This window comes from Trichechus manatus, unplaced genomic scaffold (assembly GCF_000243295.1).
Source record: "Trichechus manatus latirostris isolate Lorelei unplaced genomic scaffold, TriManLat1.0 scaffold00028, whole genome shotgun sequence".
Taxonomy (NCBI): Eukaryota; Metazoa; Chordata; class Mammalia; order Sirenia; family Trichechidae; genus Trichechus; species Trichechus manatus.
The window spans coordinates 17021238-17047979 of record NW_004443964.1 but is presented as its reverse complement, the minus strand read 5'-3'; the positions used below and the strand labels follow the sequence as shown (position 1 = coordinate 17047979).

Below are 26742 nucleotides of genomic sequence, written 5' to 3'. Positions count from 1 at the left end.
AGGACTTGAAGCACTTACTGATGAAGATCAAAGACTACAGCCTTCAGTATGGATTACACTTCAACATAAAGAAAACAAAAATCTTCACAACTGGACCAATAAGCAACATCATGATAAATGGAGAAAAGACTGAAGTTGTCAAGAATTTCATTTTACCTGGATCCACAATCAACACTCATGGAAGCAGCAGGCAAGAAATTTACTGCAAAAGACCTCTTTAAAGTATTGAAAAGCAAAGATGTCACCTTGAAGACTAACGTGGGCCTGACCTAAGCCATGGTGTTTTCAATTGCCTCATATGCATGCGAAAGATGGACAAGGAATAAGGAAGACCAACGAAGAACTGACACCTTTGAATTGTGGTGTTGGCAAAGAATATTGAATATACACCACTGACTTCCAAAAGAATGAACAAATCTGTCTTGGAAGAAGTATAGCCAGAATGCTCCTTAGAAGCAAGGATGGCAAGACTACGTCTCCCATACTTTGGACATTTTATCAGGAGGGATCATTCCCTGGAGAAGTAAAGTAGAGGTCAGCAAAAAAGAGGAAGACCCTCAACGAGATGGACTGACACATGGCTGCAACAATGGGCTCAACCATAACAATGATTGTGAGGATGGCGCAGGACTGGGCATTGTTTTGTTCTGTTGTATATAGGGTCAGAACTGACTAGACAGCATCTAACAACAACAACAACAACACAATCGAATGCCTTTGCATAGTCAGCGAAACACAGGTGAACATCTTTCTGGTATTCTCTGCTTTCAGCCAAGATCCATCTGATATCAGCAGTGATATCCATCATCCATGTTCTCTTCTGAATCAGCTTGAATTTCCAGAAGTTCCCTGTCAATTTACTACTGCAATTGTTTTTGAATGTTTTTTATCATTAAGATTGTGTGACAAATTGGCTGGGCCATAATTCTCAGTGGTTTGGCAGTTATGATGTAGTTTGGCAGTCATATAGTGATGTGATAACCTCCATGACGAGATTTGATATAATGTGATCATCTACATGATGTGATCTGCTGTGAGTAGCCAATCAGTTGAAAGGGAGTTTCCTTGGGGGTGTGGCCTGTATCCAATACAGGTGGACTCTCTGGCAAGGCTCAGGGGCTTTTGCTTGCTCTGGATCCTGCAGCTGGCTCCTGTTCATCTGACATCTGGTTCTTGGGACTTGAGATAGCAGCTTACCTGCCGTCTTGCCTGCTGATCTTGGGATTCATCCGTCTTCGCAGCCTGTGAGCCAGAGCCCTGCTGTCTCACCTGCTGATCTTGGGTTCACCAGTGCCTGCGGCTACGAGAATCAGGAGAAACTTCCAGCCCGACCCACGGACTTCGGACATTCCAGCCTCTACAACCGAGTGAGCCATTTCCTTGATATAAACCTCTCTCTATATATATATTTATATGCTTTACTGGTTTTGCATCTCTAGAGGACCCAGCCTTAGACAATGATCTTCAGCAAAATATTACTTGTGTGTGATGTTAATGATATTGTTCATTGATTTCTGCATTCTGTTGGATCACTTTTCTTTAGAATGGGCACAAACATGAATCTCTTCCAGTCAGTTGGCCAGGTAGCTCTCTTCCAAATTTCTTGGCATAGACAAGTGAGTGTTTCCAGGACTGCATCCGTTTGTTGAAACATCTCAATTTGTATGTTGTTAATTCCTAGACCCTTGTTTTTCACCAACGCCTCCAGTGCAGCTTGGACTTCTTCCTTCAATACATGATTCTTAATCATATGCTACTTCTTGAAATGTTTGAGTATCGATCAATTCTTTTTGGTATAGTGATTCTGTGTATTCCTTCCACCTTCTTTTGAAGCTTCCTGTGCCATTCAATATTTTGCCCATAGAATCCTTCAACATTGCAACTCAAGGCTTGAATTTTTTCTTCAGTTCTTTCAGATATGCTGAGCGTGTTCCTCCCTTTGGGTTTTCTAACTCTAGGTCTCGTATACATGGTTGAGATACATGTATTATTGTTTGTTTTATTGGCTGGTCTAATCTTTGGCTGCAGGGTGAACCTCAGGAGTGACTTCAGTACTGAGTGAAAAGGGTGTCTCGAGGCCATACTCTTGGGGTTTCTCCAGGATCTGTCAGAGCAGTAAGTCTTGTCTTTTTTTGTGAGTTAGAATTTTGTTCTACATTTTTCTCTAGCTCTGTCGGGGACCCTCTATTGTGATCCCTGTCAGAGCAGTCAGTGGTGGTAGCTGGGCAACATCTAGTTGTGCTGGACTCAGTCTGATGGAGGCTGTGGTAGTTGTGGTCCATTAGTCCTTTGGGCTAATCTTTCCCTTGCGTCTTTGGTTTTCTTCATTCTCCTTTACTCCAGATTGATGTGCGACCAGTGGAGTATCTTAGATGGCTGCTCACAAGCTTTTAAGATGTCAGACACTACTCATCAAAGCAGGATGTAGAACATTTTCTTTATAAACTATGTTATGCCAACTGAGCTAGATTTCCCTGGAGACCATGGTTCCCCCATAATTTGGGGAGTTTAATGGGAGTTTAGATGTGTCTATGAAGCTTCTGTGACTTTGCCTTGGTCAAGTTGTGCTGACTTCCCCAGTATTGTCTAGCGTATTACCCTTCATCAAAGCTACCACTTATTCATTGTCTAATTAGTGTTTTTCTCTCCCCATCCCTCCCAAACAGTAATGTTGTGTGAAGCTTGTCCAGACCCTCCAATTTCCTTTACTCACTCAAGAAAAGGAAGTTCTCTAAGTGACTCATCACTATCACGAAGCTAAGCCTACTTTGACTTCTTCTCTGACTTCATTAGGGAGAATGTGGAGCCACTTGATCAAACTGTTCTTTTGGGGTACTTTTCCCTTGGTCACATGTAAGAATCACATATCATTTTGAGGCTTGACTCTCCAAACCAAAACATGATGTGGAAAAAGAGTTTTCTCGTGTTCCTTTTCTCTCTTTCAATTCAAAATGCAGTATTGGACGATGACAGGACAAAGAAAACAGATGGTAAGTTTCATTTACTTCCCTTTTACTAAAAACATTTCTATTGAGATGGTGAGAGTGTCAGCTTTAAATATGATCATTCGTGAGTAAGTTTTTCTCTGCTTTTAGATAAACAACCAAAGAGTAAAGACTTTTCAATCACCTACTGTTTAAAATAAAAAGATTTTAGAGAAGGACTAGGAGCATATTTCTCAACATTCAGAGACAAAATATTTAGAGTGTTTTTACAATGAAATGTTTCTTTCTTTGTTGTTGTTTTTAAGTCAGAAAACCAACCTACAATCATTGTGAAATAATTAAAGCAACATTAAAAATATATATTGGGAGGTAGTTTATTATCATAGAGCTAGACAGCATTCATCCTCACCCTGGTTCTACCATTTACTTGATCTCAGCCTGGGCACATGATACAACCACTTTAAGCTTCTTTTCTTTCATCTGTCAAGTGGGGATAATAAAAGCACCTATCTGTGAGGGTGGTTCTGAGGATCGAATGGGATGACCCATGTTCCTCAGCACAGTGCCTGGTGTGTGCTGAGCCTTCCATAAATGTTAGCCAAGGTAGCTCTTGTTACTACAGAAAATGAAAGTCCTGTTACCCCCGCCTCCACTTCTCTCCCTCTCCCACTTCCAGAGGCAGCCACTATTAATAGTCATTATCTGCGCAATATCATAGTAAACAAACTCTTCTGTGACTTTTTTTTTTTTTACTTCAGCATCTTTCTAGGTGGTACATGTAGATTTAGCTCATTCTTTTCAACATCTGCATGGTGTTTCATGAATTTATTTAACCATCCCCTTATTGATTGTTCATTTTTTTGTAATGTAAGCAATACTACCAGTAAGTCTCCCATACGTCAGTGTTTGTGGACACATGAGAGCATGTTTGTAGCATAAAATCCTAGAACTGAAATTCTGGGTCAAAAGGCATGTATATTTAAATTGTTACAGATACTGCTAAATGGCTTTCCCAACAGACTGAACATATATATAGTCACCAACAGTGTGGGTGAGTCTGAGTTTCTCCACACCCTCCCTGTCAGTGGATACAATCATCTTTTAAATTTGTGCCAATCTGACAAATGAAAAATGACATTTCAGTATTGTTTTAATTTGCAGTTGCCTCATAAAAGTGAAGTTGATCATCTTTTCATGTTTTTTTGGCCATGGAAGCTGTAGCATTTCCACATAAAGGAAATTTGGGGATGGCTATCTGTTGGAAAAGGAAGGCTAGGTCTTGCCTTGAAGCTAGGCTAACATAAGACTAAGATGTTAATTGTCCAGATCAAAGAGAGGGAGGGGAGCTGATGGCATTTTTGACGTCACTAAAGCCACTCCCCAAACCAAGTCACCCCTTGATCTCACCACTGTTTAATGGCCATTGGCATTTCTTCCTCTGGATACCTATTCATATTATTTGCCCATTTTTTATTTAGTTGTTCATCTTCTTATTATTGATTTGTCATTGATTTATATACACAAAAGGAATTCTTTGCTTTTGTGTTTTAAGTATTTTCTTCTATGCTGTCACTTGTCTTTTAATTTTGCCATAGAGAAGTTTTAAGTTTTGAGAGAGACAATTTTTTCAATTTTTTCTTTATGGCTCCTAATTTTTGAGTCTTATTTGGAAAGCCTTTCCTACCTGATGACATAAAAAAATTTCCCTATATTTCTCTTAATTCTTTCATAGTCTTTTTTTTTTTAATATTAGATTTTCTGATAAGGGTTTTTCCCCCCTTGGCATTTTTAAATAATAAAAACCAAACAAATAAGCTATCGAAACTACTGGGAAAATTAGGGAGTAGTTTATGTAAATGCGGGGGGAACAATTCAGTAAAGGAGGGTGAGAATGGCTGCACAACTTGAAGAGTGTAATCAATACCACTGAATGGGACATGTAGAAATTGTTAAATGGGTGTATGTTCTGCTGCATGTGGTCTCAACAACACCAATGAAAGATTACTGGGATCATGTTAAAAGGACTCAGGAGCCAATTCGAAGAAGCTTCCAGTGACCAAAAAAAGGGACAATAAGAATAATAACTGCAATAGATTGAAACACATCAAATATGCTTAAATCTGAGTTCATAATGATTCTTAATATAAAAACAACAATAAAAGAAAACGTTTCACCGTTCACTTTTTTAAGATGCTAGGGAATCAACTCATTATTTTCAAAACTGGGCAATAGAGGGAAAGAATCAAGCACTGATCCTTCCTTTCCTGTGCAAACTGTACCTTAATATAACCAAATAGTTGACAAGGGCAAGTTTCTCTTTATAGAACTATTTCAGAAAATAATGGAGAAGAAATAATTAAAATTAGTATATTGCCATTTTCTAACTCCTAATGAAATCATGCTTCTGGGTGATCAACATCAAAGGCTACTAACCAACAAAAAGAGAGATAATCAGACATTATGTGCTTCAGAAGCACATAAGGAGCCCTGGTGGCACAGAGGTTAAAGCACTCGACTGCTAGCCAAAAGGTCAGTGGTTCGAACTAACCAGCTGCTTCACAAAAGAAAGATGTGGCTGTCAGCTTTGGTAAAGATTTACAGCCTTGGAAATCTTAAGGAGCAGCTGTACTCTGTACTATAGGGTCGCTGAGTCTGAATCGACTTGATGGCAATGGGTTTGGGTTTGGGAACAGAAGCACATACTACCACCTGTGACATATTCTCGTTAAGCAAAATCTAATCTGAATCTCATCAAGCTTCTAGATCTAATAACTGATTTACCAGAAACATCAGGGACAGAGAAACATGGTAAAACATATCATGGAAATGTGATCAACAAAATCCGGACCATGGAAAACACCATAGAACAGCCTGCTATATTCAGCAAATAAATTGTAAGGGAGGTAAAAAGAAAAAGAGATGAAAAGGTCTATAAATTAAAAAAGAGTTAAGAAACATATCAACCAATTGCAATATTTGAATATTAATTCAAACAAAAAGACAACTAGGGAAATTTGAACACTAACTAGATACTTGAGGATATTTTTTAAATATTGTTAATTTTTAGGTGTGATAATGGTATTGTTATGTTTACAAAAAGAGTCCTTATCATTTAGAGGTACAAACTACCAATGTCTTCCAACCAAAGATCACCAGGGACACATGTGTAGTTGAACAAAGTTGGGTTTATTGACTTGTTGTGACGAGGGAGAACATATACCATGGGGAACCATGCGACATCTCAGCAAGAGGGTGTTAGAAAGGACTTATGGGATTTGGACTGTGTTAGGCGACTTGGAGGAAGATTCAAAGAAACAGGCTTTGCTCTGGATTGGATTCTTTCAGGAAGTAGGAGTTAATTCTATGATTGAATATCCTAATAGTTCTCTTCTAGAAAGTAAGAAGAACAGAGCCAGGCTAAAGCTGGAATTTGTTTTAAAAAAAAAAAAAAGCAGGAGTCACTCATATTAGCCAGTGTATGGGGATGTTTGGCCGTTTTTGTGGTTTGAACAATACTCGTGTTTTTATATGTGGTAGTGTTATTTTTGTCTTGATCCGTCAGGGTCATAGATTGGCCTTGTCTGGTTGGTGGTCTGTGAATTTATGTTCCGTAGCAGAAGACCAACGCCTAGCTGTGAGTTACAGGTCAGGTCCTAGCCAGGCCAGTTCCCAGCTGTCAGGGGCTGCTTTTCTCTTTCTCAATGCTGAAATGCACAGATGAGAAAAAAATGCCATCTGTGATTCGCTTCAAACCAATGGAAAAGCAGGCAGACAAAACAGGATTGATCCCGTGTTGATAATTGCTAAAGCTGTGTGATAATTTCATTGGGGTTCATATGCTATCCTCTCCACCACTTTGTTTGAAATTTTCCAAAATAAAAAATATAAAATAAGGAGCAAAATAAGCCATCAGATATAATGTTTAGTCATAGACTCTAGAACAGTTTGAATGTTCCTAAGTCAGCGTAGCCAGTCTTAAGAGCGCCCTCTTCAGGCTCTCAGTGCCAAGAGACAGCAAGCCCAAAGGAATTTGCTGGTCAAGCCCACCCATCACTCACTGTGAGGAGCCTCTGCAGGCCCTGAGGCTTTCTCACATACTGGTCAGCCTGGCTATGCAAGCAACCAGGGCCTTATGTAGGGCACTGCTCCAAGAATGGTGTCTCTACCACCTCGACCCACATACATGTAGCAGGAAGACCACTGAGTTATCATTGAGGGATGTTAACGAGGCCTGTTTTGTTGTTTGTTTTCCAGAATGCCCTTCACCTAGATTGTCATCGCAAACCACTGTGGTCACAAAGGGTCAAAATGTATCTCTGATTTGCTCCATCGAGAAAAAATCTCAGACAATCATGTACTATTTTTATCAGGGTGACAAATACCTGAGAACTAAAGATAATGGTGAATCCAATATTTTCAACTTAAGGATCTCAGAAGCCCGTGATTTGGGCCCCTACAAATGCAAAGTCCAAGATTCTATATCTTCAGTTTACCGCTGCTCAAAATACAGTCCTGACTTCAACTTCACATTACTAGGTAAGTAGAACCCTTGTATTTGGAGCCCCTGTGATTTGTGGGATCTTTTCTGTTCCACTAAGGGCTCTCCATGTCCGTTATGAGCACTCACTCAAAAGCCTGAGAAGTGTGTCAGCAAGATAATTGTTCTTAATAATTCAATTTTTGCTTTCTGTTTCAAAGACTTTTTATTATTTCGGATAATGATAGGTGAATTGCCTTAGGCAAAAATTCCAGATCTTTTCTAGATACTTTACTCCATGATTTCCATCATGTAAGTAAAAATTACTTTTTCTCTGAAGACTCATGATATCTTGGAATCAGTGTTGGACCCCATGCAGCAGGTCTTTAAAGCCCCAGGCCTTTCTCCACCATCTTCCCCTTGCAAGGACCACAGACCAGGTGCCCCATCAGGCAGCACTCCTCCTGCCCAAGTACAATTTATTACTGCTGTATTTTTCTCTACCATCCTCCCTCCCAAGCTTCTCACAGCCCAGCATTAATGGCCTTGATAATGGACTCCTGGGAGAGGAGTAATAAGTGAGGATTTCACGTATTATGTGTATATCTTATCTGGAATCTTCCAAACATAGGGGTCCTGACTTCCGCGATCAACTCTGAGTGATACTCTAGGTCTGCACTGTCCCATGTGGTAGCCACTACTCACATGTGGCTATTTAAATTTAAATTCAAATTAATTAAAATTAGATGAAATTAAAAAATTCAGTTCCTCCGTCTCCTTAGTCATATTTTAAGTGCTCAGTAGCCACCGATGACTAGTGGCTTCCATATTGGACAACATAGACATAGATCATTTTCATTATTGCAGAAAGTACTACTGGACAGCATTGCTCTAGATCAATGGCTCTTAGCTTTGTAGGTTATAACCCTCTTAATAATCTAATATTAGAACTGACTATTTCCCCAGAGAAAAGCTCACAAAACTACAGATGCAAACTTGCAAAAGGCTTTAGGGAATGCCTTGGGCTCCCCTGAATGATCATAAGGCAGTTTCGGACAGAAACTAAATAGAAACCATAACTGTAAAAGTTATGTGAAGAAAGGGGTGGTGGATGCAAGGCCTGTACTAGAATGTGGTGGATAACGTGAGGGTAGTAGCCCCGCTGATAATATTCTCTAGCGGTCAGACTCCTGCTGGACTGGGTGCGCTGTACTGTGGAGAGAACAATGGAGTGGGCCTCAGGGAACCTGTGTCCTCATCCTCGTTCTACAACTAGCTTCCTGTGCAACCTTGGATATTCCATTTGGATATGCCTTAGATATACCTGCAGTCCTTAATTACTAAGTATGAATTGAGAAGATAGGACAGTGTGCCCTAGCATTGCCTGGTTTTAAGTCTGGGTGAGACTCTCAGGCTACAGTGGGCAGAATGGGTGGGGAGGTGTAAAGTTCTAGTTGTGCCTGAAGTCTTCTAACTTCAGGAGGAGGCATGAGAATCAAGATCAGCACAAAGCTGATTCCTATGGAAGTCAGATATACCTACACTCTCCAACTTTTTATCAGTTCTGACACTAGCTGTCCCCCTACTCCCACAGCACTCTCTACTTCTCTGCTGAGTGTGATAATTCATTACAATATCTCACAGAACTCACAAACTGTACCTACAGTTAAGTGGTTTTTTGGGGGAATTATCAGGGTATTACTCGGGATCAGGATCCACAGGCTACAACTCGGGATCAAGATCAGGAAGCATGTGGGCAAAGACTGGAAGGCTTCCCTGAAGTGCAGAGTACATCCTTCCCTTCTTCAGCGCAGGACAGCTCTCTCAACTCCTCTTGGCCATGCAAGCAAGCAGGCTTTTCTCTCTACTGTGCACAGCCGCATGCATCCCCCATCAGCCATGCAGGCCTCCTCTCAGTCCCCTCAGGACGGGCCTCTGCCTTCAGCCTCCCTGCTGTCAGCCTCTCCACTGCTAACTGACCAAGTTCATAGGGTAGCGGCTTTGTTCAGCTCTCTCAGCTGCATTCCTCGCACCAAGTTTCTGCTGTCACTTTCCTGCTTTGCCACAGGGCCCCTTCTGGGCCAGTCACCGCTGGCTCTGCTGCTGGACCTCTTCCAGGTCTCACGCTGTCTTCAGTGTTACAGCCCTTGCCCCATGTAACAGCTTTTTCAGGAGGTTCCTTGCCTCCTCTCTCCTCTCTTCTTGCCTCTCTTGCCTTTTCTCCTTTCTGTGACCTCTGTGAGGTTGGCTGCATATATAAGCAAACTCCTTATCAATTTCAAAGTAAGGCCCTCCCAGCAGGGCCATGAATTGAATAACCCCCTCTGTAGTGACTTCATTTGCATAGTCTATAATCACTTCATTTGCATCGTCTACAGTATACTGACAAATTCGTGCAAGGTGTAGCCCTGGGCCAGACAGAAAGTATCAAACCATCAAGCTGTTGACAGTTTACCCATGAAATGTCAATCAATCTGGTAAAAAGTAACACACCCTCTAGGGTAGGAAACTAGGGCAAAGGTAACTTCCTCAGGGCTTAGGGGAAAGATCTCTCAAGCCTTTTTTCCAAGAACCAAGGCAAAAGGCCACATAAAGGAACTCATTTCACCACAGGAGGGTGGAGGCTTACTTCACCAGGAAAGTATCTGTTTGCCCTTCAAATCACTGAGATTCAGTGTGAGGAAAAATGAAGACAAGGCCCACCAATGGTGTGGGTCTCCTCCATTTAAACACCCCTGTAAGGAATAAGCCCAGTTTTAGATGGTTTATGAACTTGAACTTGAGAGCTGAGACCATACTGATTAACATCAGCTCTTCATTTCCTGAGCTTCTGTAGAATCTTGTATAAAATCTACCCACAGCCTGCCTTCCTAGTAAAAACATCAATGGACAAGTTTCCTGTGCACAAGTATCCTGCAATTCGTTACAATGATTACATTATTGTAGAATGGTTTTGTTATTTATTTTCTCTTTTGTTATATTTTTTATTATACACAAAGATATTACAACAGGTAGAAACATACAGGCTCTGTCAAATGTGTGGCGGGAAGAAGTTTGGCAGACTCAAGCCTTACAAGGATTTCAGTGAGCTAGACTGATGAACCCACACTGACAGGCTGAGACGTAATAGGGGCAAATGCAGTCTTGTTCTTAGGTTAAAAACAGTTCCAAAACCAAAATTACAAATGCATTTACCCTCTGATCTAGCAATCTCTCTTCTAGGACTTTTTCTACCTCACATGTGCAAAATAATGTGCATGTAAGATTATTTATTATAGCACTCTTTTTTTTAATTGTTGTAAAACTATTGGTAACACAACATTTACCAGCTCAACATTTTTCACTGTACTATTCAATGGAACCAATTACGTCACACATGTTGCACAGTCACTCTTTGCAATAGAACAAGATTGGAAACAACCAAACTGTCCACCAATAGTTGTTAGGTGCCGTCGAGTTGGTTCTGACTCATAGCGACCCTATAAACAACAGAACAAAACACTGCCTGGTCCTGCGCCAACCTCACAATCGTTGTTATGCTTGAGCCCATTGTTGCAGCCACTGTGTCAATCCATCTCACTGAGGGTCTTCTTCTTTTTCACTAACCCTCTACCAAGCATGATGTCTTTCTCCAGGGACTGATCCCTCCTTATAACATATCCAACATATGGGAGATGAAGTCTCACCATCCTTGCTTCTAGGAGCATTCTGGTTGTACTTCTTCCAAGACAGATTTGTTCGTTCTTTTGGTAGTCCACTGTATATTCAATATTCTTCATCGACACTAAAATTAAAGACTGTGTAAATAAACTAGAGCATCTCCACCTAATGAAATACTATGCAGTAGTGAAAAAGGATGAGGAAGCTCTCCATGCATGGATATGGAAAGATCCCCAAGACATACTGTTAGGTTAAAAAAAGCAAAGAAAACCAAAGTGCAAATAGTAGAAATACTCTTCCACTGTCTGTGTAAGAAGGGAGAGATAAGAAGATACATTTGTTTTTTGCCTGCATTTACATGAGGAAACACAAGAAACCAAAGCAATCTGTAGGAGGAGAGGAGGACGGGGCGAATGGTGACAGGAGTATGAGTGAGACTGCTCAGAATAAACTTTTTACATTATCCTGACATTTACATGATTTAAATGTGCATTATCCATTATATTTTAAACTGCACAAGCACAGAGTAGTTTGTATTAAAACAAACAAAAAACTAATGCTTTAGTTTACCACAGCCTGCATGTAATGGGTCCAGGTGTAGGAAGGACTGAGGCCAGTTTCTGTAGCACGGAAAAGCAGAAGGACCTGAGGAAATGGCTGTTGATTTTTTTCTTTTTTTTTTTTTTTTTTTCACTAATTTTTGAAAATTACAGGAGGTAGATATCAGTTCCATAGGCAAAGTGTTCTGTTGGTGTTATCCCCCATCAAAGTTGCCCTCCAAGCCCCAAGTGACATTCTGTTGGGGATGCTGTCACAGGGATTCCTGCTCAGGGGAGGGATTAGGCCAGGAAACTCTAAATTTTTTTCTAAGATTTCATGATTTGACTCATATTTGGTCCCTTTATTTTATTGTTTCTGGGTCAAATTCATGTTGTTTTAAAAAACAAAACAAAACAGTGTGGGCTTTAGGGTTGGTCCTGGCTCTCCCACTTATTAGCTGTGCGATCATGGGCAAGTTACTTAACCTCTCTGTAGCACAGCTGGCTCATCTGTGGAATGGACATGATACTATCCACCTTGTGGGACTGTTGTGAAGGTGAAATGAGATAATGTGGGTAACGTGTCTGGCATCTGATAGATACTCAACAACTATCCTTCCTTCCCTATAATGCTGTTTTATTAATAAATCATATAGCTGGATTCTCCCATGAAATAGTGTCTGACCTGATGGAGCATACCAGACCCACACGTTTCCTGTTGAGACCTTCCCTTGAACCTATTCGTCAGAGCTGCTTCCTGAGTTTTTGGAGAAAATGAAAGACAATTATGCAAATGTAGTCTCTAAATGAAAATACGGTTAGAGAAACTGATACTTTTGGACTTCTTTGATTTGAAAAAAAAAAAAAACCTCACTATAATCTTACAAGGATTGAGAATTAACGCACCTCTCAACTATACCCTTAGAAGTGGATTTTTGACAAAATGATACACATGTCAACAACAAACAGTGGATTCTGATGAAAGGCATGCTTGAGCCCTGATGCCTCAAAGCAGAAAGACACCCTCCACCCTCTGGGCTTTCTCAGCACTCAGCTCAATGTCACACTGTGTGGGGTTAACCACATACCAGTCTGCCTTTCCCACCACGCTGTGAGCTTCCTGACTTCTCATGAAGGGTCTCATTCACTTTTGGGTCCACAGCCTGGAATAGACGTTCAATCAATGCTTGTAAATTGAGTGAACACAAACTGCTTGTCTTAATTTTCTAGTGCTGCTGTAACCGAAATAAGCACAAGTAGACGGCTTTAACAAGCAGAAATTTATTTTCTCATAGTTTAGGAAGCTAAAAGTCTGAATTTAGATCGCCAGCTCCTAGGGAAGGCTTTCTCTCTCTGTGGGCTCCAGAGGAAGGTCCTTTTCTCTTCAGCTTCTGCTTCCTGGTTCCTTGGAGATCTCCATGTATCTTGGTATCTATCTCACCCTATCTCTGCTTCTTAGCCTGCTTGTTTAATCTCTTTTATGACTCAGTATACTCCCTACACTAATCCTGCCTCATTAACATAACCAGGACAACCCATTCCCAAATGGAATTATAACCACAGGCATAGAGGTTAGGATTTACAACACATATTTTGGGGGGACACAACTCAATCCATAATACTGCTTATCCTTTAACATGAACTTCCATCTTTCTAGACCCAGTGGCCACCCCAGTCCTGAACATCAGTGTCATTCAGACAGAAGCAGGCCTATATATAACACTACGCTGCATCTCGCCCAACGGCTCATTGCCCATCAATTATACTTTCTTTGAAAAAAATGCCGCCATATCACCAGCTATTTCCAAAGATGTAAGACAGCCTGCTGAATTTAACTTCACCAAGAAGAGCACCCAAGGAGATGAAGAGTATAGGTGTGAAGCTAAAAACAGATTGCTTAACAATGCAAAATACAGTCAGTACAGCCCTATTCCCTTAACAGGTAAGAGCTATCTAAGTCGGATTCCTTTCAACAGGGTCTGGGTTTACTTGCAGAAATGACAGCTGTTCCTCTGCCCACCCACTTCCCACTTTTGGCAACCTGCTTGCAAACGTCTCCCCTCTAGGAGGGTCCATACAAACTCTGGTGGGCTTACTTTCTGCCATAAATGAACCACAGAAAAGTCTAGAAGCTGGGGCAGGAAGGACCCTGTAGTGAGATTTGCTGACCCGACTCTGATTCCGCCATGTCCTTCTACCACATAGGTTCTCAGCAGCCACATTAGAATTTGCATCTGTCTTAGATGCATCTCTTGGTTTTCATTTGTTTTTTCAACTTTTTTTAAATTGATTTTTAACACCTATGCCTGCCCAACTGACTGTTTACTGCCCTGCTGCTAACATTTGGTGAGTCTAGACTTCCAAGCAAGGACAATGGCTAAGAACTCAGCGGCTAACAGAAAGGTTGGCTGTTTGAACCCACCCAGTGGCTCCGTGGGAGAAAGACCTGGCAATATGCTTCCCTATTACAGCCTAGGAAACCCTATGCGGCAGTTCTACTCTGACACATAGGGTTGCCATGAGTTGGAATCAACTCCACGGCACCTAACAACAATAGACTTCCAGCATCACTGTTAGCCAGGGGCAACGGGGGCCCCTGCCAAGCCGTGGGTTTCAGAGGGAGGGCGCTGCTCTGGTAAGTATCGTCCAGGCACTTTCTGATGGGCTGAGCAGGCTGGGAGGCTATGAGGATGAGCCCACCTGAAACGTACGGGCTTGCTTTTCTGCTCTGGGTACCTGACCTCAATTCCCTGCCCAGTCTGACCCGAATCTGCTTCCAGGGCCTACACAAGTCTCCTCCCTAGCTCATCCTTCCAAAGGTGGACTATGGTGCGAGCATCTCTAGAACTAAGCCAAGGGAGCTGTTTATGCTGGCTGTGGATGACATGTGAACTTGTGGGCTGAGGGGTCCATACGCATGCAAGTCCACCAGGCAGGACAGGGCCTGAGTGGGAAGAGGACAGGCTGGGGCTGGGACTGGCTCTACCCATGATTTCACGTTTACAGCAGAACTTCAGGAGTCTAAAAATTCTAAATTCAAACCTGGCCTTCCAGGTCCTTATGAAGGAACATTTATCAAGGTAAGAGAAGGACAGAATAAAACTTTGGTTAGCAAAGGGAGAAGATCCACTTGGGCATTGAACACTTCACCCAGCCCCATCTTCAGAAATACAGAGCCCAAACCCTGGTGTTCAGTAAGTTGTAACAAGTGAGGCAGCTTGTTGGAGCCCAGCTTTTGGCTACAAAATCCAGTCCTCCCATCAACTGGTTGTGTGGCCTTCGGAAAGCCACTTAACCTCTCTGAGCCTTACTTTCCTCAACTGTAAAATGGGTAGAATATAAATGAGATAAATAAGGCAGTATGTCAAAAGTCCTTAGCACAATGCCTTGTGTGGAGTTAACAAATGGTAGCTGTTTGGGTGACACAAATCAGACCAGCATGGCTGAGGGTTCTGCTCATTAAACAGCCAGGCCTTTCTGATGGTTACGACCCTAATAATGTTGCCAGTAATCATTCTGCTACATGCTGTGCTGCTTTTCTCTCCCAGGTATGACGTCTTTGTGGGAGATGTGCTTGGTGATGACTTTAGGACTTTGTGGACTAACAAGTTAACAACTATCAAGAGTTGCAGGTGTCTATAGCAGTACAGTAAGACAAACCAACAGACCACACGTCTGTCAGTTTGTTGTATTGTGGTGGCTTGCATGTGGCTTTGATGCTGGAAGCTATGCCACTGGTATTCCAAATACCAGTAGGGTCACCCAATTAGGACAGGTTTCAGCAGAACCTTCCAGACTAAGACAGCCTAGGAAGAAGGACCTGCAGGTGTACTTCTGAAAAATTTGTCCAGTGAAGGCGTTATAAATAGCAGCAGAACAGTGTCTGATATGGCACTGGAAGATGAGCCCCTCAGGTTGGAAGGTGCTCAAAATACAACTGGTGAAGAGCTGCCTCTTCAAAGTAGAGTCGACCTTAATGACATAGACGTAGTCAAGCTTTCAGACCTTCATTTGCTGATGAGGCATGACTCAAAATGAGAAGAAACAGCTGCAAAAATCCAATAATAATTGAACCATGGTGTCTTGGTTATCTAGTGCTGCTATAACAGAAATACTACAAGTGGATGGCTTCAACAAACAGAAGTTTATTCTCTCACAGGCTAGGACACTAGAAGTCCAAATTCAGGGCACCAGATCCTGGGGAAAGCTTTCTCTGTCAGCTCTGGAGAAAGAGCCTTCTCATCAACCTTCCCCTGGACTAGGAGCTTCTCAGCACAGGGACCCTGAGTCCAAAGGACACACGCTCCTGACTCTGCTTTCTTGGTGGTATGAGGTCCCTATGTTTCTCTGCTTGCTTCTCTTTTCTATATTTCAGAAGAGACTGGCTTAAGACACAATCTAATCTTGTAGATCTCATCAACATAACTGCCACTAATCCATCTCATTAACATCATAGTGATAGGATTTACAACAGGTAGGAAAATCACATCAGATGACAAAATGGTGGACAATCCCACAATACTGGGAATCATGGCCTTGCCAAATTGATACACATATTTTTGGGGGACAAAATTCAATCCATGACACATGACATGTATGAAGTACGAATCTAGCAAAATTAAAATCATCAAAAATGAAATGGAATGCATAAAGATCGACATCCTAGGCATTAATGAGCTGAAATGGAGTGATATTGGCCATTTTGAATCAGACGGTCATATGGTCTACTACGCTGGGAATTTGACAAATTGAAGAGGAATGGTATCACATTCATTGTCAAAAAGAACATTTCAAGATCTATCCAAAGTACAACACTGTCAGTGATATCCACAAGCCTAGTTAATATGACTATTATTCAAATTTACCCACCAACCAGTACTGCCCAAGATGAAGCAATTGAAGATTTTTACCAACTTCCGCAGTCTGAAATGGGTCAAACATGTAATCAAACACCAGAAGAAAAACTAGATAAGTGGGAGCTCCTAAAAATTAAACACTTATAGTCATCAAAAGACTTCAACAAAAGAATAAAAATAGAACCGACAGACTGGGAAAACATTCTTGGCTATGACATATCCAACAAGGGTTTATCCTAAAATCTATAGAATACTTCAACACCTCAACAACAAAAAGACAAACAACCCAATCAAAAAATGGGCAAAGGATATGAACAGACACTTCAGCAAAGAAGACATTCAGGCAGCTAACAGACACATGAGGAAATGCTCAGGATCATTAGCCATTAGAGAAATGCAAATCAAAACCACAATGACTACCATCTCACTGCAACATTACTGGCACTAATAAAAAACAAACAAACAGAAAATAACAAATGTTGGAGAGGTTGCGAGGAGATTGGAACACTTATGCATTGCTGGTGGGAATGTAAAATGGTACAGCCACTATGGAAAACAATACGGTACCTCATTAAAAAGCTAGAAATAGAAATATCATATGATCCAGCAATCCCACTGCTAGGAATATATCCTAGAGAAATAAGAGCCATCACGTGAAGAGACATATGCACACCCATGTTCATTCACAATAGCAAAAAGATGGAAACAACCTAAGTGACCATCAACAGATGAATGGATAAACAAACAATGGTACATACACACAATGGAATACTATGCAACAATAGCAACAATGATGAATCCGTGAACCATCTCACAGCATGGATGAATCTGGTGGGCATTACACTGAGTGAAATAAGTCAATCACAAAAGGACAAATATTGTACGAGACCACTATTAATAAAAAACCAAGAAAAGGTTTACACATAGAAATAAACAATCTTTGATGGTTACGAGGTGGGGGGGTGAGAAGGGGAAATCACTAACTAGCTAGTAGACAAGTGTTAACTTTGGTAAAGGGAAAGACAACACACAATATAGGGAAAGTCAGCACAACTTGACCAAGGCAAAGTCATAGAAGTATCCTAGACACATCCAAACACCTTGAGGGACTGAGTTACTAGGTCTGAGGGCTGGGAACCATGGTTGGGAGACATCTAGGTCAACTGGTATAATAACATACTCCATAAAGAAAATGTTTTACCTCTTATTTTGGAGATTAGCATCTGGGATCTTAAAAGCTTGTGAGCGGCCATCTAAGATATATCTATCAGTCCCATCCCATTCGGAGCAAAGGAGAATGAAGAAAACCAAAGATACACGGAAAATATTAGTCCAAAGGACTAATGGACCACATGAACCACAGCCTCCACTAGCCTGAGCCCAGGAGAACTAGATGGTGCCCAGCTACCACCACCTACCGCTCTGACAGGGATCACAATAGAGGGAACAAGACAGAGTGGGAGAAAAATGTAAAACAAAAGTCAAATGTACAAAAAAGACCAGACTTACTGGTCTGATGGAGACTGTAGGAATCACAAGACTATGGCTCCCAGACCCCCTGCTAACTCAGAACTGAAGCCACTCCTGAAGTTCACCTTTCAGCCAAAGATTGGACAGGCTTAAAAAACAATTTAACACACATGAGGAATGTGCTTCTTAGTTCAATCAAGTACACGAGACCAAATGGGCAACACCTGTGCAAAAGCAAAGATAAGAAAGCCGGAAGGGACGGGAAAACTGGATGAATGGACACTGAGAACCCATGGTGGAAAGGGAAAGGAAGAGAGTGCTGACATATGTTGGGGATTGAAATCAATGTCACAAAACAATTTGTGTATAAACTTTTTGAATGAAAACCTAATTTGCACTGTATAATTAAAAAACAAACAAAAATATGCAATTCATTGATAATTACTGGTGATTGGAATGTGAAAGTTGGAAACAAAGAAGGTTTGCTAGTTGGAAAATATGGTCGTGGTGATAGAAATGACGCTGGAGATCACATGATACAATTTTGCAAGACCAATGACTTCTACATTGCAAATATCTTTTTTCAACAACATAAACAACAACTATATACTCAGATCTCACCAGATGGAATACATAGGAATCAAATCTACTACAGCTGCAGAAAGAGACCATGGAGAAGCTCAATATCATCAGTCAGAACAAAGCCAGGGGCTGACTGTGGAAGAGTCCATCAATTGCTCATATGCAAGTTCAAGTTGAAGCTAAAGAAAATTAAAACAAGTCCATGAGAGCCAAAGTATGACTTTGAGTATATCCCACCTGAATTTGAAGACCATCTCAAGAATAGATTTGATACATTGAGCACGAATGACTGAAGACCAAACCAGTTGTGGGAGGATACCACGGACATCACACATGAAGAAAGCAAAAGGTCAGTAAAACAACAGGAAAGAAAGAAAAGACCAAAATGGACGTCAGCAGAGGCTCTGAAACTTGTTATTGAACATAGAGCAGCTAATGTGAATGGCGGAAATGATGAAGTAAAAGAGCTGAACAGAATATTTCAAAGGGCAGCTCAAGAATATAAAGTCAAGTATTATAAAGAAATGTGCAAAGACCTAAAGTTTGAAAACCAAAAGGAAAGAACACACTCAGCATTTCTCAAGCTGAAAGAACTGAAGAAAAAAATTCAAGGCTCGAGTTGCAATATTGAAGGATTCTATAGGCAAAATATTGAATGACACGTATTGAAAGAAGATGGAAGGAATACACAGTTACTGTACCAAAAAGAACTGGTCAACGTTCAACCATTTCAGGACATAGCATATGATCAAGAACTGATGGTACTGAAGAAAGAAATCCAAGCTGCACTGAAGGCATTGGCAAAAAACAAGGCTCCAGGAACTGACAAAATACCAATTAGGATGTTTCAACAAACCCATGCTGTTTCATGAGGTGCTCACTCGTCTATGCCAAGAAATTTGGAAGACACCTACCTGGCCAACAGACTGGAAGAAATACATATTTGTGCCTATTCCAAAGAAGGGTGATCCAACAGAAAGCGAAAATTATCGAACAATATCATTAATATCACACACAAGTAAAATTTTGCTGAAGATAATTCAAAAGCGGTTGCAGCAATATATGGACAGGGAACTGCTAAAAACTCAAGCCAGACTCAGAAGAGGACATGGAACAAGAGATATCATTGCTGATGACAGATGGACCATGACTGAAAGCAGAGAATACCAAAAAGATGTTTACCTGTGTTTCATTGAGTATGCAAAGGCACTTGACTGTGTGGATCATAACAAATTATGGATAACATTGCGAAGAGTGGGAATGCCAGAACACTTAATTGTGCTCAGGCAGAACCTGTACATAGACCAAGAGGCAGTCTTTCGAACAGAACAAGGGAATACTGCATGGTTTAAAATCAGGAAAGGTGTGAGTTGAGGTGGTATCCCTTCACCATACGTATTCAATCTGTATGTTGAGCAAATAATCTGCAAGGTTGGACTATATGAAGAAGAACACAGCATTAGGATTGAAGAAGACTCATTAACAACCTGCGACATGCAGATGACACAAGCTTCCTTGCTGAAAGTGAAGAGGACTTGAAACACTTACTGATGAAGATCAAAGACTACAGCCTTCAGTATGGATAACACCTCAACATAAAGAAAACAAAAATCCTACAACTGGACCAATAAGCAACATCATGATAAATGGAGACAATACTGATGTTGTCCAGAATTTCATTTTACTTGTATCCACAATCAACGCCCATGGAAGCAGCAGTCAAGAAGTCAAACCATATTGCACTGGGCAAATCTGCTGCAAAGGACCTCTTTAAAATGTTAAAAGGCAAAGATGTCACTTTGATTACTAAGGTGCGCCTCACCCAAGCCATGGTGTTTTCAATCACTTCATATGTATGTGAAAGCTGGAAAATGAATAAGGAAGATGGAAGAAGAATTGATGCCTTTGAATTATGGTGTTGGAGAAGAATATTAAGTATACCATGGACTGACAAAACAACAAACAAATCTATCTTGGAAGTAGTACATCCAGAAGGCTCCTTAGAAGCTAAGATGGCAAGAGTTCATCTTATGTACTTTGGACATGTTATCAGGAGGGACCAGCCCCTGGAAAAGGACATCATGCTTTGGAAAGTAGAGGGTCAGTGAAAGAGAGGGAGACTCTTAACGAAATGGACTGACACAGTGGATGCAACGATGGGTCGAGTATATCAATGATTGTGAAGATGGTGCAGGACGGAGAAGTGTTTCCTTCTCTTGTACATAGGGTCGCTGTGTGTAAGAACCAGCTTGATGGCATCTAACAACAACAACATAGCAATATGGGAACCAGGGGTGCTCAGCACATCGATCACCTTGGGAAACAGACCCGATTGCCCTTGTGTGAACTCTTAACAGTTCAATGTCATTGGAAAAGAAGGCTGCGTGGTTAAACTGACCGGTGAATGCTTTCTCTTCCAGATGGAGACGGCTGTGCTCTCTGCCTACAGCTACTGCCTGTGGGGTTATTACTGGTGCTAAAAGTGATAGCCCTAATCCCGGCATGTTGGATACTACCAAAATACAAAGCAAGTAAGTTCTTTAGGAGCTTTACTATTTTCTCCCCATGAATGATGGATACAGACAGCAGGGGCAGAGGTGGACGCAGAGGGTGAGGAGGAAGGGAACCGGGAATCAGAAATGGGATGGGAAGAGAATGAGAAGAGGGGAAGAATGGGGGTGGATGAAGTCAACCTCCTCAACAGTTCACACATACTAGTGTTCTTTCTTATTTAGATGGCTTCATGGCCCTGTGACCTGTGCGGTCCCACAGGGCCTCACTTAGAGGGCCCTGTGCTTGGTTTAATGCTCTGCTGTCACCATCTTGAAATTCCTAATCATTTTTTTAACAAGAGGCCCCACATTTTCGTTTTGCACTGGGCTCTACAACTTTCGTAGCCCATCCTGATTACAAGCTCATCAAAGGCGAGAGTCTTGCATTTTTCAGCATCCTCAGCGCGTCTACCTATATTAGTTTACTGTGGCTGCCATAACAAAGTACCACAAACTGGGAGGCTTAAAACAAGAATTGATTGTCTCACAGTTCTGGAGACTACAATTCCGAAATCAAGGTGTCAGCCGGACCAGCTGTCTCTGAACGCTCTAGGGGAAGATCCTTCCTTGCCTCTTCCAGCTTCTGCTGGTTGCCAGCAATCCTTGGCTGTCCTCAGCTGGTAGATGCATCACTCCAAGTCTGCCTTCTCCTTCACGTGGCTGTCTTCCCCCTGCCTCTCTCTAGTTCTGTGTCCCTTCTCCTCTTTTTATAAGGACACCAGTCATATTGGATTAGGATCCACCCTACTCCAGTACGACCTCGTGTAACTTAACTGATAACATCTTCAAAGATCCTATTTCCAAATAAGATCATAATCACAGGTACTGGGGTTAGGACTCCAACAGGTTTTTCTGAGGGGGACACATTCAACCTATTCACTACCACTTAGAGGAAGACGCTCAATACACAAAGACAAACAAGAGCATCCTTCCTTTCTTCCCCACCTGAAGTGCTGTCTCCAGCAGAAAATGTTTATACTCGTTAATGTCCTCAGAAGAAACCTCAGCTACTGCTCATTGGCAGAGCAGATGAGGAAAATGTGCCTAACTTGATTTAATTTAATATTCTGTACCAATTTATGTAGGAAAAGCTATGAGAGACAATGTGCCCGAGGACTACGGACATACGCCTATGGAAGTTGGAGAATATGAAAGTATGTATAAAAACCAAGCAGGTGAAGATCTAACTGCTTTTCCCTCTTCACCTCCCATGTCTACCTCTGGTTAAGATTTCAAAGTTGCCTTTGCAACTGGCACACCAGTGTGGAGGAATAGCTGGATTGGCACAAAAGATATTCTGTGTCTCGGCACTGTCATCGTCTAGCCAGCTGAGGGACGTTGGGCAGACTCCTTCGTCTCGCTGATCCACAGCACACTGACCTGTAGAATGGGGCCGTGGGAGACACTGCCACAACTGAGGTGGGAACTACGTGATAAGGGTCAGGCTCCTGTGCCTCCCTCCATGTCTAGAGAAAGCTCTAGTTCAGAGAAGCCAGGGATTCAACTGACAGAAAACTTGAGAAGAGATGCCAAAATGTACACATCTTGTACATTTTTTAAACTTGTCTCCCATTCCCATGAAAAGCCTAGGTTCTTGCAAAAGTGAAATTAATATTCTTGATTACTGGCCTGGGCTAGAATAGCACTCAGCTGGATAATTTACTGTCTCACGAAGAGATTACAAAGCTTCTTACAGACTCTTCTCTTCAGCAAAGGAAAATATGCCTGGCCATCTCAAGCATACTCTGATAGGTAAAGGATGTTACTCACAGAGCCCAGAAAATAATCGTAAGGGCTTCTGTGTTCTCAGTGATCCTTCATTTGACAATAGTTAGTCTGCTGGAGCAGGTCACGCTTTCTTTCAGAACTTGGGGGGACTCTACTCACTGGCAGAGATGGAAAAACGTGGTTGAACTGATTTAATTGAATAGTTCTGTATCAAGTTATGTCGGAAAATCTTTGAGAGATAATGTGTCCAGGGACTATGGAGATACGCCCATGGAAGTTGCAGAACATGCAACTATCTATAAAAACCAAGCAGGTATGGGCTCTTACATTTTGGTTGATTGGTTGGTTGGTTTTCATTGTGTGTGTGTATGTGTGTTTATAGTAATATAGACACGAGTAAAAAGCAAATAAAAAGAATAGCTTGCAATGACTCTCTCCCACCCCTGATGCCCAGCTCTGCTCTCCACGGGAAACAACAAGTTTTTTATATCCTTCCAGATATTCTATGCGTGTGCAAGCATCTAAACAAATGGTAGCATATCATAGATATGCTTTTCTACACCTTGATTTTTCACTTAACATCATATCTTGCAGTTTTTTAAATATCATTTCAGAGTAATCCACACCCTATTCCAGGGTCTTCTATGGTCACCGCTTAGAACAGACATCACACATTGCTTTGGGGTAAATGAAACCCAGGACCTTGCTAACAACAAGAACAATCCCAGCCAACACGGACTCAGCACCCACCACGTTCTGGGTGCAGTGCTAAGCAACTCGCCTTCATTGAAGAAGAAACAAGCCCGGTGAGGATGAGAGATGTGCCAGAGACAACTGGCCAAGTTAGCAGAGGAGCTACAAGACTCTCCCACAGCTCCTGAGGGCTCTCATCTGAGACTCCTTCCTTTGCCAAAATCAGACTGTTTTCCCAAAGAAACATACCAGTTAAAAAAAAAAATGCTCTGAAATTTCATCTCTTTCAAGCCCTGTTGATCACTCTTCATTGTACCATGTTCTCTTACCTCTTACCTTGGCATATGCTGTTCCCTCTGCTTGGAATGCCCTTCCCTGCTTCTTTGGCCATCTAACTCCCCAGGGAAGATTGCTGACCCCTCCCTCCCAGTGGTTCAGATGCCTTATTTTTGGCCTCCCACAGACCTTATCATGCCGTAACGCAGTAACACGAAGAAGCGGTGTGAGAAAAGGCTCTTCTAAACCCAGACTGGCTATGTGACCATGGGGAAATTACTTAACCACTCTGAGCCTCAGTTTTCTCAAAGGCAAGACAAGACAAATGATAGAACCTGACTTATAATACAGCCTTCCCCAAATCTATAGAGATATTCTGTGAGGCTTAGGTGTTAACACACATAAAACATGGTTAGTGCCCAGCAAACATTAGCCACTAAAGAATGAACTCTCTTAAAGCAGGGACCATCAACTAGACTAGCCCCAGATCCAGATGCTTCAGCCCTCTGTGGGTGTTCAGCAAATGTGTGTCCAACCAATGCTGAATTCATGGGAGGCTGCTTTCCAGCTACTATTTATGTACCAGGCCCCGTGCTAGGCACATTAACACACAATATTGCATTTTGTTAGGTCACTCCAAGACTGGGCCCAAGTAGCCAAGGCCTGGCATTGCCACCATAGTGCGCAGTGTCCTTGAATAGCCCCCTGACGACCTGACATCCCGTCCAACCTCCTGTCCTGCCCTGCCCTAGGGACCTAGAAAGGGTGCCTCCTCTCAGTGAAGGCCGGATAGCTCTCAGCCTCCCCAGGGCTGGTTCCTCATGTGATCTGTAAACACCACAAGATGAATATCCACATACCTGCAAGCCAGAGGCCACTCTGATGGCAAAAGGCAAACCCCTCATTGGGCAGCCAGTCTCCCATGCATTACCAGTTTAAAAAGTAAAACCAAACTCCTCATGCAAATACTCAGATTTTTAACTAAGTTAACTGTGTAACGGATACCCTGGTGGCATAGTGGTTAAGAGCTACGGTTGCTAGCCAAAAGGTTGGCAGTTCAAATCCACCAGGTGCTCCTTGGGAACTCTATGAGGCAGTTCTACTCTGTCCTATAGGGTCCCTCGGAGTTGGAATCAGCTCTATGGCAACGGGATAACTGTGTAACAGCCAAGTATTTCCAGTTCAAAATATTTGTTGTTTTTAGGTACTGTCAAGTCCGTTCCCACTTATAGCAACCCTATGTAAACAGAACAAAACATTGCCTGGTCCTGCACCATCGTCACCATCATTGCTATGTTTGCGCCCATTCTTGCAGCCATTGTGTTACTCCATCTCGTTGAGGGTCTTCCTCTTTTTCGCTGACCCTCTACTTTACCAAGCATGGTGTCCTTCTCCAGAGACTGGTCCCTCCTGATAGCATGTCCAAAGTACATGAGACCAAGTCTCGCCATCCTTGTTTCTGAGGAGCATTCTTGCTGTACTCCTTCCAAGTATAGCCTTCCCCAAATCTATAGAGAGCATGCAGACCAGTGGTTGCCTGGAACTGGGGGAGAGGTTGAATGTAAGCAGGCAAGAGGGAAATTTTGGGGTGATGGAAATGTTCTAAAAGCTCAATTATGGTGATAGTTGCACAGCTCTATATATTTACCAAAAATAGGGTTCACAAATTTAGCAAATGAAAATACAGGACATCCAGTTAAATTTGAAAGTCCCATAAACAACAATTTTTTTTTAGTATAAATATGTCCCATATATTGCATAGGACATACTTACCCTTAAAAAGTATTTGTTGTTTTTCAAAAATTCAAATTTAATTGGGAGTTCTGTATTTTATCTTGCAATCCTAATAAACACTGAATAAACACTTATAGTGGGTAAATTTGATGGTATGTAAATTATGTTTAATAAAACTGTTAAGAAATCAGCATAGTACCTCGAATAATATTGTTACTTAAAAAAAATACAGCTTTTCCTTCGGCATACCCTCTCCACTGCCTCCCTACTTCATCTCGAGGCAAAACACATCTTCAAAAACCATCCCACCCACCCAGGAATGCACAGAAGTCACCAATGTAGGAAAGCTTTGTTTTCCTGGGTCCTAAGAGGGCAAGGCCACTAGTTCAGAAACACTGCAGCGCCACCCAGGGAGTTTGCTGGGAGCAGTTATCTGCTTGCTGGGTGCTGCCAATGCTGAAATCACCCCCAATTTGCTGCCCGGAAATTATCAAAATGTATCGTCTGTTCAACTCTCACTGGCTGGGTGTAAAAATGGTGTGGGGGAGGCATCTGACCTCCTCTAACTTCACAAAGAGGGGAGGAGAATCAAGATCAACAGCCCAAGGCTGATTCCCATGAGGCAGAGGTCAGACAGGCCTCCTTTCTCCACCATCTTTACCAATTCTGATGCCAACCGTCCCTCCCATGGCACTCTCTATTTCTCTGCTGGGTTCGATAACTCACTGCAATGACCACACAGAACTCACAGACAATGCTCACGATCATGGGGTTTACTAGGGAAGTAACAGGTTACAATTCAGGCTCAGGAACGCTCAGGATACAGTTCTTCCATCAGGACAGCCTCTTTTCAGCTGTGTCCGAGGGCACACCTTTCTCTGGCCCTAGGCCTCTGCCCTGCTCAGGCAACTGTTAGAAAACTCTTTTAGCCCCTGCCACTAAGATTCCAGAGGCACCCCCAGGCACTCCAGCTTTCTCGTTCAGTGGGCCAGGAAGCTTTTGGCTGGAATTCTGTCAACCTAGCCAGGTTGTCCTTTATCTATTAGGAACTTCAGTTAATCAAATACACACAAAAATACACAAAAATTAGAAAAAGTATTATTACTTAGTAAATGCCTTTTTCGATAAAGTCTTCCCAATAAGATTTATGAGATAAAAATAATGGAGGGGCTTCTGATGGTAAAAAGTTAGGAAGCCCAGTCTGCTCAGAGTTACAGAAAATTCCACAGT

At 41.9% G+C, this 26742-nt stretch overlaps 1 protein-coding gene across 5 annotated transcripts; it reads left to right on the top strand.

The window, feature by feature from the left end:
* Window positions 1-2767: 2767 nt before the first annotated feature.
* On the top strand, window positions 2768-25077 carry LOC101362018 (allergin-1-like). Of its 5 annotated transcripts, none has more exons than XM_023729334.1 (6): window positions 2768-2990; window positions 7200-7481; window positions 13279-13563; window positions 20950-21060; window positions 22167-22235; window positions 23446-25077. In XM_023729334.1, exons 1-6 carry the CDS (start codon window positions 2900-2902, stop codon window positions 23466-23468), a joined length of 861 nt encoding a protein of 286 aa, XP_023585102.1. In that variant the 5' UTR covers window positions 2768-2899; the 3' UTR covers window positions 23469-25077. The 5 variants fall into 5 exon arrangements, with proteins under 5 accessions (XP_023585102.1, XP_023585105.1, XP_023585104.1 ...); XM_023729337.1 differs by having other exon boundaries at window positions 23424-25077; XM_023729336.1 differs by having other exon boundaries at window positions 23404-25077.
* Window positions 25078-26742: the final 1665 nt, after the last annotated feature.